The sequence below is a fragment of the Sabethes cyaneus genome, chromosome 2, assembly GCF_943734655.1.
Source record: "Sabethes cyaneus chromosome 2, idSabCyanKW18_F2, whole genome shotgun sequence".
Classification (NCBI taxonomy): Eukaryota; Metazoa; Arthropoda; class Insecta; order Diptera; family Culicidae; genus Sabethes; species Sabethes cyaneus.
In genome coordinates this window covers 107,496,984-107,512,044 of record NC_071354.1, presented here as the reverse complement: position 1 = coordinate 107,512,044, position 15,061 = coordinate 107,496,984, and the positions used below count along the sequence as shown (strand labels likewise).

The 15,061-nt window shown below is 35.3% G+C and overlaps 2 protein-coding genes across 2 annotated transcripts; both read left to right on the top strand.

The window, feature by feature from the left end:
* The first annotated feature begins 263 nt into the window (after positions 1–263).
* LOC128734536 (voltage-gated potassium channel subunit beta-2-like) lies at positions 264–13,745 on the top strand. The gene is made up of 9 exons (XM_053828786.1): positions 264–364; positions 4,224–4,294; positions 4,705–4,938; positions 6,395–6,491; positions 6,559–6,686; positions 7,180–7,259; positions 7,326–7,592; positions 7,655–7,837; positions 13,644–13,745. Exons 1-9 carry the CDS (start codon positions 264–266, stop codon positions 13,743–13,745), a joined length of 1,263 nt encoding a protein of 420 aa, XP_053684761.1.
* Positions 13,746–13,826: 81 nt separating this feature from the next.
* LOC128735830 (uncharacterized) lies at positions 13,827–14,771 on the top strand. Its single transcript, XM_053830314.1, has 2 exons — positions 13,827–13,856; positions 13,920–14,771. Exons 1-2 carry the CDS (start codon positions 13,827–13,829, stop codon positions 14,769–14,771), a joined length of 882 nt encoding a protein of 293 aa, XP_053686289.1.
* Positions 14,772–15,061: the final 290 nt, after the last annotated feature.

Below are 15,061 nucleotides of genomic sequence, written 5' to 3'. Positions count from 1 at the left end.
TTAAAACATTTGTAGTGAATTATTAATCAAGAAGTGTTTTCGCAATGCAATAAAAAAATTTAAAGCCTGCTTTGTTTTAGGTCTGAAGAAGTATAGTAAATCGATACGGGAAAATGTGCATTGTAAATTAGATATGAACGTCTAACGTTCATTTGTCTGCAAATGTTGCATTATTGCCAGTAAATCACAAAAAATAGTTGAAGATTTGATATATCTAATACCGCCAGCGTTTTTCTCTCGGCGGCTTAACTTTAACCCGCAGGATGTCGGTTGTATTATGCAACGTTGCTTCGGCAACTGGAAATGACAATAACAATAATAACGACAATATTAGCGAGGATTCGAATCCAGTTACTATATACAGGTATATATTCATATATCTAAGGCTAAACGAGCAAGTTCAGTTCTGCTTAAATTTGTGCGCACAAAATTGCTTCAACCTTATAATAAATTATTGCGAAATTGTTTATATTAGAAAATAGTATCTATAAACTGTTATATAAAGCACCGTTTCCGTATCATCTGCGCATTTGCACATTATTTAGTGACAGTCACTTTCATATACAAAAGTTGTTATTACATTGAAATCTTTACTCGCTTTTGCATCATGCTTAGAATTTTTCTAACTGTAATATTCCGATAAATTTATATTTGATGCAGTGTATCAAGATAAAATGATTGTTGTACAATATTTTAATACTGTATTCAGCAGATGTTAAACCCTTACTGAAAACATCAAGAATTTAAAATGTTTGATTATATTATAAATATTTGCGCAATGTCGCTCACGACATGTTGCTAATTCTCGGTATTAAAACAGTATTTTGTTTTTAAGTTGGATCTGCCATACTGGTTTAACAGCCGATTGTCGTTTTTTTTGAATTTCGATTGCTAAAGCCGGCACGATCCTTGTCTTAACATTGTACCGTGGACCCCCGTTCGTTTGAACGAATCCTTATGCATACTAACGGGGTTAGTTTTTAATTTGAACAACTGGCAACCCTAAATATGCTGTAACTTATGAACTTGCCGCCCTGCTCTTTGTTATTGTTTTGGTGGTTCAGTTGGCAGTTGCAAGCAGCGAAGATTTCATTCTCCGATCGGATTTCTATCATAATTGTTGGAAAAATGGAAAGTAAAACAGATTAAACATGCTAGATCAGTACAAACAAGTCGTGTTTTTGTGCATTGTCTGCATAAACAAATGATGTCATGTTGAAAATGACATTTTGATCATTCAAATTAAAACGGGGTTCAAATTAAATGGTGTTCAGATTAAAAATAGTCAAACGAACGGGGGTCCACGGCAATTGTTCTGTTGTCATGAGCCTGCTGAGAAGCCTGTCGATAGAAAAAGTTGAAGTCTGCGAGACGATCACCAGTCTAACATGCTAGTCGTTGTGTATGTTCAAATCACGACTGGGACTGTTAGACTGCTAGAGTCGAAAGAATTGTAGCACCAGCCCCGCAATTGTCCTGTACACTAGCAGTTGACTGCTGCGAATTCTGGTGAACAAAAATCAGATCAAATTCCATAGGAATGTAACGTCAACACTTTACTTTGATTGCAACTTGCCAGTCCGTTTGATTGCTACTTGGATGTGGTTGCTCTCTAACCAACGTGATGTAGGTATGTACTTACGCCACTTTCCGATTTCCGTATTTGTCCGCAATATATTTCGTCTAAAAAAGGCAAGTGTGTCGTTTAATTTTGGCCACCATGTTCTATGCTTTGTTTGTCACTCCGGTTCGGTACCTTCCTAACTTTTTAATGTGTAATTCAGAACGTGTCATTGTGTTTCGCTCAAAACAAATACAAGTTTTCGGTTTGTTTGGCCCCATACCGACCGGAATGTTGGATTTACGCTTGAAATACTGATACTACTTCTATGTCGAAGTAAACAATACGCTTTGAATCACTGTTAGTTAAAATTTCTACTTTTACTCACACGTTGAAAAGTTCCAAAAAAGTGAAAGTCTAATTTTCTTCGAATACTGTTTTTATGTACATATTTTTTTTTGTCAACCAGCTTTTTAAAACATTGTGAGTTTCGATTATGTATGTAAAATATATGGTCTGAATTCAGTGACTTAAAACATAAACAAAAGTTTTAGGACGTAGTGAACTCCTCCTCAAGGAATGACTTGAAAAAAAAAAATAAGTATCAAGGTTTACATTGTTATGTGTGTTGTGCATCACAAAAAATGGAACAAAACTTTATCTGGTAACGTGCCTTTGCTGTCCAGGATTAGTTCATAGTCACGGTCATAATTTCAAATGTAGAAACGTTCATTGCTGGAAAACTTTGGTTACGAAATGAAAAAAAAAACAATTTTGCGAAATCAAGGGTTTTCTTTTTTTTTTAATAGTAATTGTACATCTTGAAAAAACCTGTTACTAAATTTTGCTAGAGTTTACATAAAATTAGATAATTGTATTTAAATTTTTTAGGGAATTAGATTTCATGTTGCTATCTCGACTGGACTTGACAGGAAATTCTTATAATTACCTTCAAATTTATTATTGCAATTTTTATTCAATTCTTGTGGAATATTGCCTTCCATCAGAATAGGTGATGATGTGTGACAGTGACAGTTTTCAGTATTTCTAGTTTTTATGTAGTAACGTGTAGGGTACCGGAGGGTATTTTCAGCATGCTTCTTAATTTAGCTTATATTCCTTTTCTTTGCTGCGCGCTTTTCCAAATAAAACCTTTGCCGCCGTATAACAAATACTGAATAGAATGCAGCACTCAAAGGCTTTAATGTGTTATAACTATTTCCATAAAAATACAAGTAGTTTGCAGATTTTTTTTTCAATAAATACCAAAACCACTGTGTCTCCATCAGCACTAGTTGTGCCAGCCTAAACAAACTGACAAATGTGCAGGGCAGAGGCGCCAGGAACGCTTCTGGCATGTTGAATAACAATCTGTACTAAATTAATTATATTGCCGGTATGTTGGCAGCACTTAAAAAACACCAACACATAAATCATCTGACTGCTTTTGGTCTGCTGTTGAAATAAAACAATCAACCGAATATTCCCTTAGCTGGTACTGTGTGCTCATCGCAATTTCTCAGGGTTTTTTAAATAAATATCTAAATATCTTAGGTAGGCGATAAGCATTTGATCAGCTTTATTGTTAATTGCACAACTAAGAAATCATGGAGTGTGAGCGCGCTGTACCATCCATTGAGTTATTCGGGGGATTGCTTTATAACTGTTTTTCGCCTGCCGAAATAAGTCGCACTAACCTCGTGATTTCTCGCGATCATAACTCAAACTTAAAAGCGTTTTATCACTCAGATATTCAGCAAATGTGAAAAATGAATATGAATTTGAAAATCTTGTCTCGAATAAATATAGTTTCAACATAATTCATGAATGTTGCTCACACTACCGTTTAATAGGCCGAAAATACCCACAGGTACCCTTAATGGCAATTTTCTTACTCATTTTACTTGACAACTTTTAATTGCACAACTAAGAAATCATGGAGTGTGAGCGCGCTGTACCATCCATTGAGTTATTCGGGGGATTGCTTTATAACTGTTTTTCGCCTGCCGAAATAAGTCGCACTAACCTCGTGATTTCTCGCGATCATAACTCAAACTTAAAAGCGTTTTATCACTCAGATATTCAGCAAATGTGAAAAATGAATATGAATTTGAAAATCTTGTCTCGAATAAATATAGTTTCAACATAATTCATGAATGTTGCTCACACTACCGTTTAATAGGCCGAAAATACCCACAGGTACCCTTAATGGCAATTTTCTTACTCATTTTACTTGACTGCTATAGCAACGTTTCTTATATAATGGGGAGGGGAGGAGGGGTCATCCAATTTCTTCAGTGGTCTATTTCTGACAGCTAAAATGTGTGTTTTAATTATAAAACAAACTAAAATATTATAGGATCTGTTTTATTGAAATAGGCATAAAAAAGAGTATCAAAAATAACTAAAGACTAAAGTCTAAGAACTAAGATGTCATCGACAGTCGAAGAGTTAAGAAAAAGTTTCTCAACCAGGTTTATTTTAAATAAAATATAATAAAAATCAAAATAATTGTATTGGCTAGGATAAGCTGATTATACAAAATTCAAAGAAAATTGTTTATGCTACCTTTTATAAATACCAATTTGCAATATCAGGCTCATTTCTAAGTCTATCATGACGTTACCAATAGTCGTTCTTATTTTTGCTCTCTAATTTACAGGTGTCGCGCTCCAATAGCATCGCTAGATTGCATGGAGGAATTCAGTGGTACGACAGCTCAACTAGATTTCGGTATAATATATATTTTGTTCTACTATGTTAATTTCAACTCTCTCTCACAACTAAGAAATATTCAATTGAATTTGTTTCGAGATATTCGAAAGTGTTATTATAATGTTATTTTAGATTTTGCTCAAAATTTTAAGCCTGTCTTTTTTCGGAAAATTTTTGACTGTTATCTTCATTTTATTAGTGCACATATTTTGAACTTAATATGATTAAAAAACAAGCTTTTTTGATTTTTGGTTTTTCTTAAAATTTTATTGCATTATTTTTTTAATGTAGGAGTAAGCCTTCGAGTTTTCGAGGAGAGATATCTAAATCTTTTGAATTTTTTTTCTAAACATATAAGCACGTAGTGTGTTACATCTAATTGACTACTTGTAGCAACAAATATATGCAATTTAAGTATATTTCCTCAGGTCGCTCAATAAGCTTGGGCTCTAATCCTGCCATTCCCATACGGAATAATGCTACGACAACACCAGGATTGCGATACAAGAACCTTGGAAAAAGTGGCTTGCGAGTTTCTAATGTCGGTCTAGGAACATGGCCAATATTTTCACCAGGAGTATCGGAAGAGCAAGCCGAATCTATTCTACGGCTGGCAGTTGATAGTGGAATAAATTTGTTTGATCTATCTGAAGCACATTCAGGTTAGTAATTAAGGATTTTCATATAGACCTTTCATTAATTACTAGAAAAAGTTCACCAGTTTCTTATAAAAAATGTCATCTAACTCCGAGTATGAAATTCAATTTTAAAAAGGAATCAATCTTAAGTTAATATATATTTGCCCTTCGCAAGAACAGTTTTAAATCCGCTTGGTTTTATTAAATTTTATGAAGGTTTTATTGTGGCATTACGCAATATCAAGTTGATACGAGTCCAAAAATTCTTATTACTAGCCGTAGAACCATAATAAATCTGTTAATAAAGCAAATTTATTGTAGTTACTTATGTTACTAGGATAAAGCTAGTTGGCTGTGTCACATCTCTTATAAATTTATTATACCTAAGTATTTCTAGAAGAAGGCATAGCAATACAATGCCATACCAATACAAAATTGATCTCACTGTGGTTGCTTATCAAACTACATAAATATTTATTGCTACCATTGTGTAGAGTATTGCAGTTTAACACCGAAAACATTTTATTATGCTTGGCCCATAGTCCAGCATTAGTTTCAGCCTGGAAACGAAAATTCATTAAAGCAAAGCGTGAGTTGCAGAAAGAAAGTTGTCAGTCGGCTTTATCGGTTTTATTGCTATTTTCAATAGAGCGTAATAAGACTACTTGGGCTTATAACCTTACTTTTAAGGGGTATAAGTTTTGGTATATATAACGGTTATATAGCTGCTTGGAAGTTTGGATCCCTTAGTTTTATTAGCAGTCTATACATTTGATACATTTGACGAGTTAGTTGCTACTTGGAATTATCAAATAATTGAAATATGCATCAGTCTATTGTCCAAATAGCGTCTATTTAAACAATGTCTTATAAGTCATTACATTTGTTATTATATTGCGTTAGTTTCTTAGTTTTGATTTTTTTATTATTTTGATGTGCAAAACGAGGTTTTCATTTGCCAAATGAAAACAAATTTCATTTTCAGCATTTGAAAAATAAGGTCGCAAACTTCGCATGGATAGGATACAAATCCTATGGGACTCGTTTCTAGTTTTATCTCTTTGAAAATTATTGATAACAGCACGTATGCATATGTATACACGGAAAGAAATTTGATTCCGGTGCCATGAATGAAATCATAAAATCATTAAATGTGAGTTCATGTCAAATCATGACTGAACTGCCATATCAGACAGCACAAAATCATGAATAGTTCATGATTTTGCGTTGTGTTGTACTGCAAGAAGCTCGTGATATCATGATTTTTATTCAAGGTGTATTTTCATAAATCTTGGGCTAGAAACCGGGAATTATGAGTCATTTTGCTCGTTTTGGAGATCAAATTTCTACCTGTGTCCAGTATGCGTACTGCGCAGATGCTTATATATACATAGATAGCTCAAATATCGTTCATAACATTAAACAAAATCAAATTTAAGCAATCCCAACTTATTTTCAACGCTGTAATTATCTCTTTCAGGTACTCGGGCCGAATTAGAACTGGGAAGAATTATACAAAAAGCGGGATGGAAGCGTACAAGTTTTATCGTCACGACTAAAATCTATTGGAGCACAAAGTAAGAATAGTATATTCAACACGCAAATCACCGTTTGATTTTTAATCATACTATGTCCGTCCGACAGGTCTGATGAACGAGGATTATCTAGAAAACACATAATAGAAAGTGTACAGGCTAGTCTACAAAGACTGCAGCTATCATACATAGATATTATTATCGTGCATAAAGCCGATTCAATGTGTCCAATGGAAGGTAAATGTTAAATTATTTTCGATAAAAATTTTTTTTATGATTTTCGAAAAATCATAACTCATAATATTTTTTCTGTCCATTATAAGATTTTGATGAACAGTAGTAACCAAAGTAGTCAAAAATGTGATGTGTGGGACATTTGTAGAATTAGTTATTATCTGCAATATTGTTGAAGTAAGCATTGCTATGTCTTTTGTATATATGGTGCTATAAGTCTGCTAACCCGTTGGTAGCAAAAAGAGCACTCTTTTTTACTGTATACTTTTTATGCAAAACCAAATGATAGGTTTCTTCAATTTTTTCAAGTAACTATCCGTAACTATCAACGGTTTTAAAATTATGATTTTTTTGAAATATATTTCAGGAGAGGTTCAAGATGAACTGTTTGCTCATTTGACAGAGAATTAATTCTATGTTCAATTGAATGCAATATATACTTTTTAAATAACTAATAGGTACTTTAAATGTTTTTTTTAATAAAAATCGTTTTCAGAAATAGTTCGAGCAATGAATTATGTCATCTCGCAAGGATGGTCAATGTACTGGGGAACAGCCAGGTGGTCACCAGTTGAGGTAAGTAGGAATTTTGAGATGTATTTTCACTTGTTTTGGTCATTTCTCTTGTTGATTTTACTGCAGATTATGGAAGCCTACACAAATTGCAGACAGTTTAATTGTATAACACCTATCGTGGAACAAGCAGAATATCACATGTTTTGCAGAGAAAAGGCTGAATTATACCTCCCCGAAATGTACAACAAAATTGGAGTAGGTTTCATGGCATGGGGACCGCTTTCCATGTGCTTGGGAGATGCCCAGAATGGGGAAAGGTTGTGGTTACCAAAGGGATCATTCAAAACTAAAAGCCAAAGCTACTCTTGGACAGAAGATGAAGTAAACAAAGAAGTAAGTATACATTTGATTTCTAGAAGTATTTGTTGTACGTAATTCTTGATATATCTTAGGAGCGTTTGGAAGAAACTAGGAGAATGTATGATAAAGCCAGAGATATTAGTACACTTGCTGAAAAGCTAGGCTGCAATGCCATGCAGCTATCAATTGCATGGTCATTGAAACATGAACCAGTTCAGTGTTTGCTGTTGGGTGCAACCTCTCCAGAGCAACTCCATCAAAGTTTACAGGCATTGCAGGTATGTTTCATTCGAAGAAAACTATCAGATTAGTCAACAATATCTGCCATTCACAATTTGAAGATTCGACATTCGTAATTTTCGACGTTGCTTGAGGAATGTGAATATAATGAAGTACTGAGTGATAGATATGGAGAGACGTTACACTTTAACCCTCTAGTTCCCAACCCTGCCAATTGGTGGGCTTCAGGAAAATCGTTGTAAATCTACTATGCTTATTCGTTTTATGTTGGTATCCACTGATACCTTCTCATTATAGTCTAATCTAACTATTCGAGTGGTTTGTTTGTGTTATTACGTTAATTTGAAACGGATATTTCGTGCGAAACTTGAAAAATGCCAGAAAACTGAGAAAAAAATTATTTTGCTCTGCAGAGTAAAATTTAAATTGTTGTAAATTGCTTATTTCTTGGAATAAATTAACAAAAAAATTATTGGTGAGTAGCTGATAAGTTGTACTTCATGGTAAAAAAGGAAATTTGCGATAAAAAGTTTAGGAACTGGTCGATTTTTTTCAAGGAACTGACCCCGCCAATTGGCGGGGTTGGGCATTAACGACAACTTTTTTTTGATAATTTGACAACGTGTTGTTTCCGTTGTATTTATTGATTTTTTCGAGTTTAGAAGATTAGAAGCTAGAAATAATTGTTATAGGCCTTGTTAGCTTCTTTTATATGCCTTGAAAAATACACAAACATGCAGTGGCATTAAAACGGAAGGGGAATTTATAGGACTTATCACTTAATTTTCAATGCGCTTTTCTGACGATCTGCAATATAGCGCTTTATAGCTATATCACAAAACATTATTGCATTTTATGGTATTTGAAAACCATAACCCTATCCAAAAACAGATTCAATGACACCCGGCGAATTTTGCTGCTTAACGACAAAATCTTGATAAGCAAGACAATTATTCAAAATGGGATCTATCATAGACCATTTCAACCACAAATTTTAATCTATTCCGCTTAATAAGTTTGTGTTAATGAACAAATTGAGTGAATTACCAATCGATAAAAGATTGTAGTGAACAAATGTGTACAACAAAAATGAAAAACCCAATTTATCAAACAAATCACATAAATGAGGATTTAAGTTTCATGTTCTATCAGGCTCTAATGGTTTTCAATGGTTACAGTTTCAAACCATATTATGGTGTAGGCAATCCTGACTTGGGAGCAGCTACTAATGTTGTTGTTCGTCTTTCTAAAATTTTACCGGTTCTTTACACGGACAATGACTATAGACAACGATGAACTGGAAGTGGTTGATGAGTTCATATTTGGGATCTCCGGTCACCGCTGACAATATTACTGGTAAGGAGATTCAATGATGCATTCAAGCTGGAAGTTAAGTCTAGTTTTCCTCCGCAAGACGCTTCGGTTAACGGTTCCCTCTAAGGTCTACTTCATTTTTAGCACCGCAAAATTCACTAAAATGGCCGTAACTTTTTTATCTTTGATTATTTTTTCACCAAATTAGGGAATTTTTCCGAAAATATTCTCTATTTTCATAATATCTATAGATAATAGCCATATGTCATATGGTCCCGGTGTTATTCCGGAGTTCCTTGGGATACCGTGACATGGCTTTTTTAGATAAAGTTGCCAAATATTTAAAATTTGTTTGAAATCTGTCGATTTTCGTAAACATATCATCGACTATGGACATATCAGTTACTTTGCCGCAGTTATGAGCCATGGTGCGCGCCATCCAAATCCTGGGGGACACTATAAATCCGGAACCGGTTCCCATAAAGGGACATTTCACCATCAGTAAAGTATGTCGTGTCGCATGTCAAAAAACATCAGCACTCGACAAAATAGCGATTGGCGATCATCTCATGTCTCTCAGAGGCCGTATGATCGGCTCCGGGCCCGGGGAGGGTTTCTTTTCTGATTCAAGTACAGAAGGGATTTCGAAGGAACTTGTCCGGGACCTGGAATCGGTCATATGGCCAAAAATTTCAGTTGAAGCTTATTATAACTAGTTCCATAAATACCAGCACTGTTATAGATGTTCTGAAATGGATGTCCCGAATTAAATCGAAAAATTTGATTTCGCAACTTTTTTGCGCCCAGGTGCCCAACCCCGCCAATTGGCGGGTTACGAATTTTTATAAATAATCAAACTATTCCGGAACTTAGTAATTAGAGAATATTTTTTCCATTATTCTGGCCACGAAATGAGCATTTTAAAATTTTTTTAAGCAAATCAAAAATTTGGGCACTAGAGGGTTAATGCTCGCCTAGCGGTGTGACGTTTTCCACAGCATTATTTTTAAACAGCCAAAGAATAAAATGAAACGAAAGTTTACTGGTTCAAATAACAATATTATTTATCCACTTCGCAAGCGTGCTGAAGAAGGAATTGAAATCAACTGCGATCAACTGTGAAATATTCCTATTGCACTGAGAATGGATGAATTTTCAAAGATATACGTTTCAATTTAAATTGCTTTTATACGTATTGAAAGGCCTTTTAAAACTCGTGTAATCCTTTCTGCAGAAATCTCACAAAAAACTGAACACTTACTGATATGTGTATTACCATCCTAAATCCTAACTATCAAATGTCAATTTTGCATTTTTTATATAACGGTAGTCATTCCAATAAACGAAGGGGAATGGTAGAAGAAAGTAATGAAACCAAAGGGTTGGTAGTATCTCTAGAGTGGGAAGACGCGAAGGGGAAAAAATGATAATTAGGTATGGGATGATCATTGAAGTAACGCTTATTATGTTTGTATAACGTTCCTCTTTACCCAAGCTTGGCAATCGGCGGATCGAATCAAGCTATAATGGGAGACATTTATAACCCAATTCGAACCAAACTTTTCCCCCAGGCCCTGTGAAACGCTGATATTATTTCGTGTAAAACCATTGGCGGAACGAGCGCTCATTTCCAGGGGGGGGCTATAGCCCCCGGCTTTTTTTCGACCATTTTATTTCGTCGACCAGCTCCATTTTTCTAGGGGGAGCTAAATCTCTTCTAGGGGTGGGCTGACTTATTGGAGAAGTAAAGTGAACCCTTTCATTTAAACGGCAAAACATTATTCATATTTTAGAAAAATCAATAGGACACCATACGAACCGTTACGTTTCAAGAGATGGCGCTTTTATAGTGGTAGTAAAATCAAAATTTCTCACTTATTTATGTTTACCTACCTGAAAAATAATCACTAATCATATTTTAATTGAGGTACAGTTACTCTGTTATACAGTAAACTCTCGGAAAAGTTAATCGATTAACTTTTCCGAAATATTAACTTTTCCGAGTAGTCCTGAAAATCATTGAAAATGATAAATACAAAAGCGAAAAATGCACACCGGGATATAGGATACACAATTTTATGTATTTTGAAATTGTAATGAAAAGAAATATGTAGCAAGATCTTTATGAAATAATACTTAGTTCCTTTCAGTAAGTTTAAAATAGTCGGTTACACTAGTATACTTTAGTTTTTTTCGTAGAGTCTGTGACTACGTTTTGATAATGTTCGCGCTTATTTTTAGTTTCTTGCTGTTCCGTCTTTTGCATTTAAAATTCAATCTGAGTTTGCGCTTTTCCAGTATGTTTTCAATAATCCTGAAGTAACTATGTGTAACTAGCAAATAATTCAATACACTATTGTTGCAGCTATCCGGTACAAGAGTTTAATTTAATCCCAGTTATGATGCGACTCTGTATGACTCTGTATGACTGTGGAAAGGCGACAATAAACCGAAAAATGAGAAATAATGATAGAAGGTAAACACACGTGTGTGTACGAACGCTTGGACAACCAATAAATTCAAACTCTCAGAAAAGTTAAGGTAAAAATTAACTTTTTAGAGCGTTGCATGAGAGTTGATATTCGCTTAACTTTTCTGAATAATTAACTTTTTAGAGAGTTAACTTTTCCGAGAGTCTACTGTACTTAATTTTCATGATCTCTGGCTAATTTTGATAAAAAAACAAACATTTCCTATACCTCTCCATAGCATCTTACTACCAGTCATCCGAGAGCCCTAAAAAACTAAAGGTACAAGATAAAGGTACATTTATAGGGCTTTATGAAAAGCCCTGTTTGCGACATTTCAATTCGAAAAAATTAAATTTCGCAACATGAACGCAATAAATAAAAACAATGTTTACCAACTATTTATTGGTTCAGGTGTCAAACGTTATATTGCGATTAGCGATAAACACAAAAGAAACTGAGATGCATGAGAGAGTAAGGGTGTTGTGTTCAGTAAATTTATTGTCGCGCAAAATTCAGCTGTTACGGAAATGCACACTATGCGCTACGAAGTAACGACATCTGTTGTATTCAACAGGGAAACATTGATAGTTTCAAGCATACTCTCACGCATGGCGCATGATGAAACATTTGCGCCAACTTCTGTTATTTATTATCAGAAGTTAGAGGCAGTGTCCTATTGACCCAATTTAGGTGCGTTTAGCTTGACAACATGTGGCATGCAACATGTTTCATAATTGTTGCCTGATGTTTCCAAGCAACTATGGCAACGTATCACAAATATTCAGGTGGCAACAGAAACAACATTGAACAACAACGAGCAACATGTCCCATGCAACATGTTCCCTAAAACTTACTCAATCTAAACGCACCTTTTCAATCCAATAATTTTTTTTTGCTTCAGCCTTCGCCAACAGCATTGCTTCCAAATTAGATGCTAAGATAGCTTACGAGTCTATATCGCTTGAATTGATTGATTGGAGTCCGTCGGTCCTGATGGGAATCATGCTACCATTTATAAACACTGCGCAAGTGATTTGGCTGAACCTTTATGTTCCATATTTAACCGGTCATTTGAGCAACCGATGTGTTCTTATTTCGCATTTTTCCATCACACATTCAAGTTGATCATGCGGTGTGGTGGTTTCAGGCGTAAGGCTAGCAATCGCTAAGCTTTTAGATCGAATCTTGTTATTTTTTTATTGCCGCGACAGGTTACACGGCAGCATTCGCAGCTCCCAATAACGACGGTATGATGAAGCTGCTTCTACCTTCTAGTTTCAAGCACTTGAAGCTCACGCTTCGTTGGCAACTTCTTCGGGGTGCACGAATTAGACGTTCCAGCATCCACTTCGTCCTCATTTATGCTTCCGTACCGTTTCAAATAGTTTAAAGCCATTTTAAAGACTCGCCAGCATAAGATAATTGATAACGTATGCACGTTAGCCACATTTTTTCTTGGATTGTCAACTCTCCTTGTGTATATAAATGAAAAAATGGCTACTGCGTTAAAAACGTTCCCTGGCTGGAAGGGTTTTGGCCACCTTATTATCGCTGTTTAAATTCAACGGCATGTGTGACGTGTAATATGCACATGAAACAGGTTTCCATTACCGCGTAAAACATCTTTGACAGACAAAAGTAATAAAATTGCATTTTTCTCAATTTCATGTTTGTGGCATATTAGCCAATTCTTCATTTATGGGCAGTATAGTAGACACCGATGTAAAGGCAGCGTTTGACTGTAGAGACCATCGCATACTTTTACGTAAACTTTTTCGGCATTGCACATCACAATCGATGATATGCAATATGTGTCATATTTTCCAGTTACTTCAATTTTTCAGTTTTCATAATAATCGTTTGTTATTCACGCCTCTCATGCCGAGGACCCGGGTTCAAATCCCAACCCCGCAGAAGTCATGAATAACCTAAGCTGTTAAAGTGACTATAATCAAACAAAAAAAAATCGTTTACTCTTTCCAAGAGAAAATAGAGAATTTGCAATATAGCAACACTACAAAAAACGCCAAACTATAATCAGTTTTTTTTTTAATTTCAGCTCTTACCACGATTATCAACAGGTGTAATGCTCGAAATCGAACGAATTCTGGACAACAAACCAATAAGGCCACCGCCGATTTCTACACTTGCACTTCGGTGACAATCAGCCTGCCCTCCGGGGCCCCCCAGCTCGACTGGAGTGCCTTGTGGGGCAGAATCGCCGAAAGAGGAAGACTTCAGTATGGGTGAAGATCAAAAGGATTCTCAGAAAGTAAGCTTTTGTGAAATTCAGTGACAACAGGGGAATTTAGAAAGCAACAAATTTTCCTTAAAGTCCTCGAAATATTCAGAGAATCCCAAAGCTAGCTACAGAAAGGATACAGTTAAATATGCGAAGGTATCCGAATCTACGAGTAATTTAGAAATTTCTCTTTTATCCAACGCTCGCTTAGATAGTAATTCAACTAATATTATTAAAAATGATAATAAAACAAACAATGATAATAATAATGCACGCCAATTAGATCGCAATAAGTCAATTGATACCATGATAGCAAACATCAGCGAACCAGAAGAAATTATAAAAAGTAGCAAAATTAAAATTCGCCGGAATTCAAGTTTAATTAGTTTTAAATCGCTAGATATGAGCCTCAAGTCGATATACTCATCATTTAAAGGGCACAAAAATAGCATTGAGAAGGGTCGCAATGAGTCCGTATCAACTCAAAAAAGCACTTGTATACTTCGTGCACCATATCTTAAGGTAGAGACAGCAGAAAATGACGAATCACAAAAATTGCTTCTAACTTACGCTCAATCACCCGGGGGTTCGCAGCATCGAAGAAGTTTCGACACGACTAGTTCTCAATATCTCAGCACACAAACTAACTACCAAGAGCTCACCCAATCTCCACATAGTAGCTCGCCTTATTTGTCCGTAAGTACTGGTAACATACGCCGTTCATCTACAACAGATATTTTGGGTAGTGCAAATAGTAATCGTAAAGGCAGCGTTCAACAATCATCTTGTGGATCAGTACTAGATAGTCGCAAACCTAGTACTTCGGATATGCTTCGCAAGGCTCGTGAACGTAAAGGTAGCGAAGGCAAAATAGGACGCAGCATATCGCAGGGAGGCATTTCGCGGGGTGGTATGAGGAATCGTCGTATCAGTATGGCATATTAGAAATCGTTTGCATTTATTTTAATACTGTTTTGTTTATGGTTATCTGTTTAACAAAATATATTTTTAAAAATTAGGGTCGTTGATATACGATTCTCTTAATAAACGCAAAGTTTATAAGTTTTATCTTTCCGACGAACCGCTTAACGGGGTAACTTGCAACAGCGGGCTAACTTGAAACAACGGTGCATCGGTCGATTTTTTTTTTGCATTTTATCACCTGTTACTTCAATTCTTAATCCATATCTATATAAGTTTGTTGATAACCAGTTAAAGGACGTATAGACACTGTC

Excerpts from the sequence above, each read along its gene's own strand:
- LOC128734536 (XM_053828786.1), top strand. The coding sequence starts at position 264 with ATGTCGGTTGTATTATGCAACGTTGCTTCGGCAACTGGAAATGACAAT. Across the intron at positions 365-4,223 it reads AATCCAGTTACTATATACAG|GTGTCGCGCTCCAATAGCAT; the intron begins GTATATATTCAT and ends TCTAATTTACAG. Across the intron at positions 7,260-7,325 it reads CCAGGTGGTCACCAGTTGAG|ATTATGGAAGCCTACACAAA; the intron begins GTAAGTAGGAAT and ends ATTTTACTGCAG.
- LOC128735830 (XM_053830314.1), top strand. The coding sequence starts at position 13,827 with ATGGGTGAAGATCAAAAGGATTCTCAGAAA. Across the intron at positions 13,857-13,919 it reads ATCAAAAGGATTCTCAGAAA|TCCTCGAAATATTCAGAGAA; the intron begins GTAAGCTTTTGT and ends TTTTCCTTAAAG.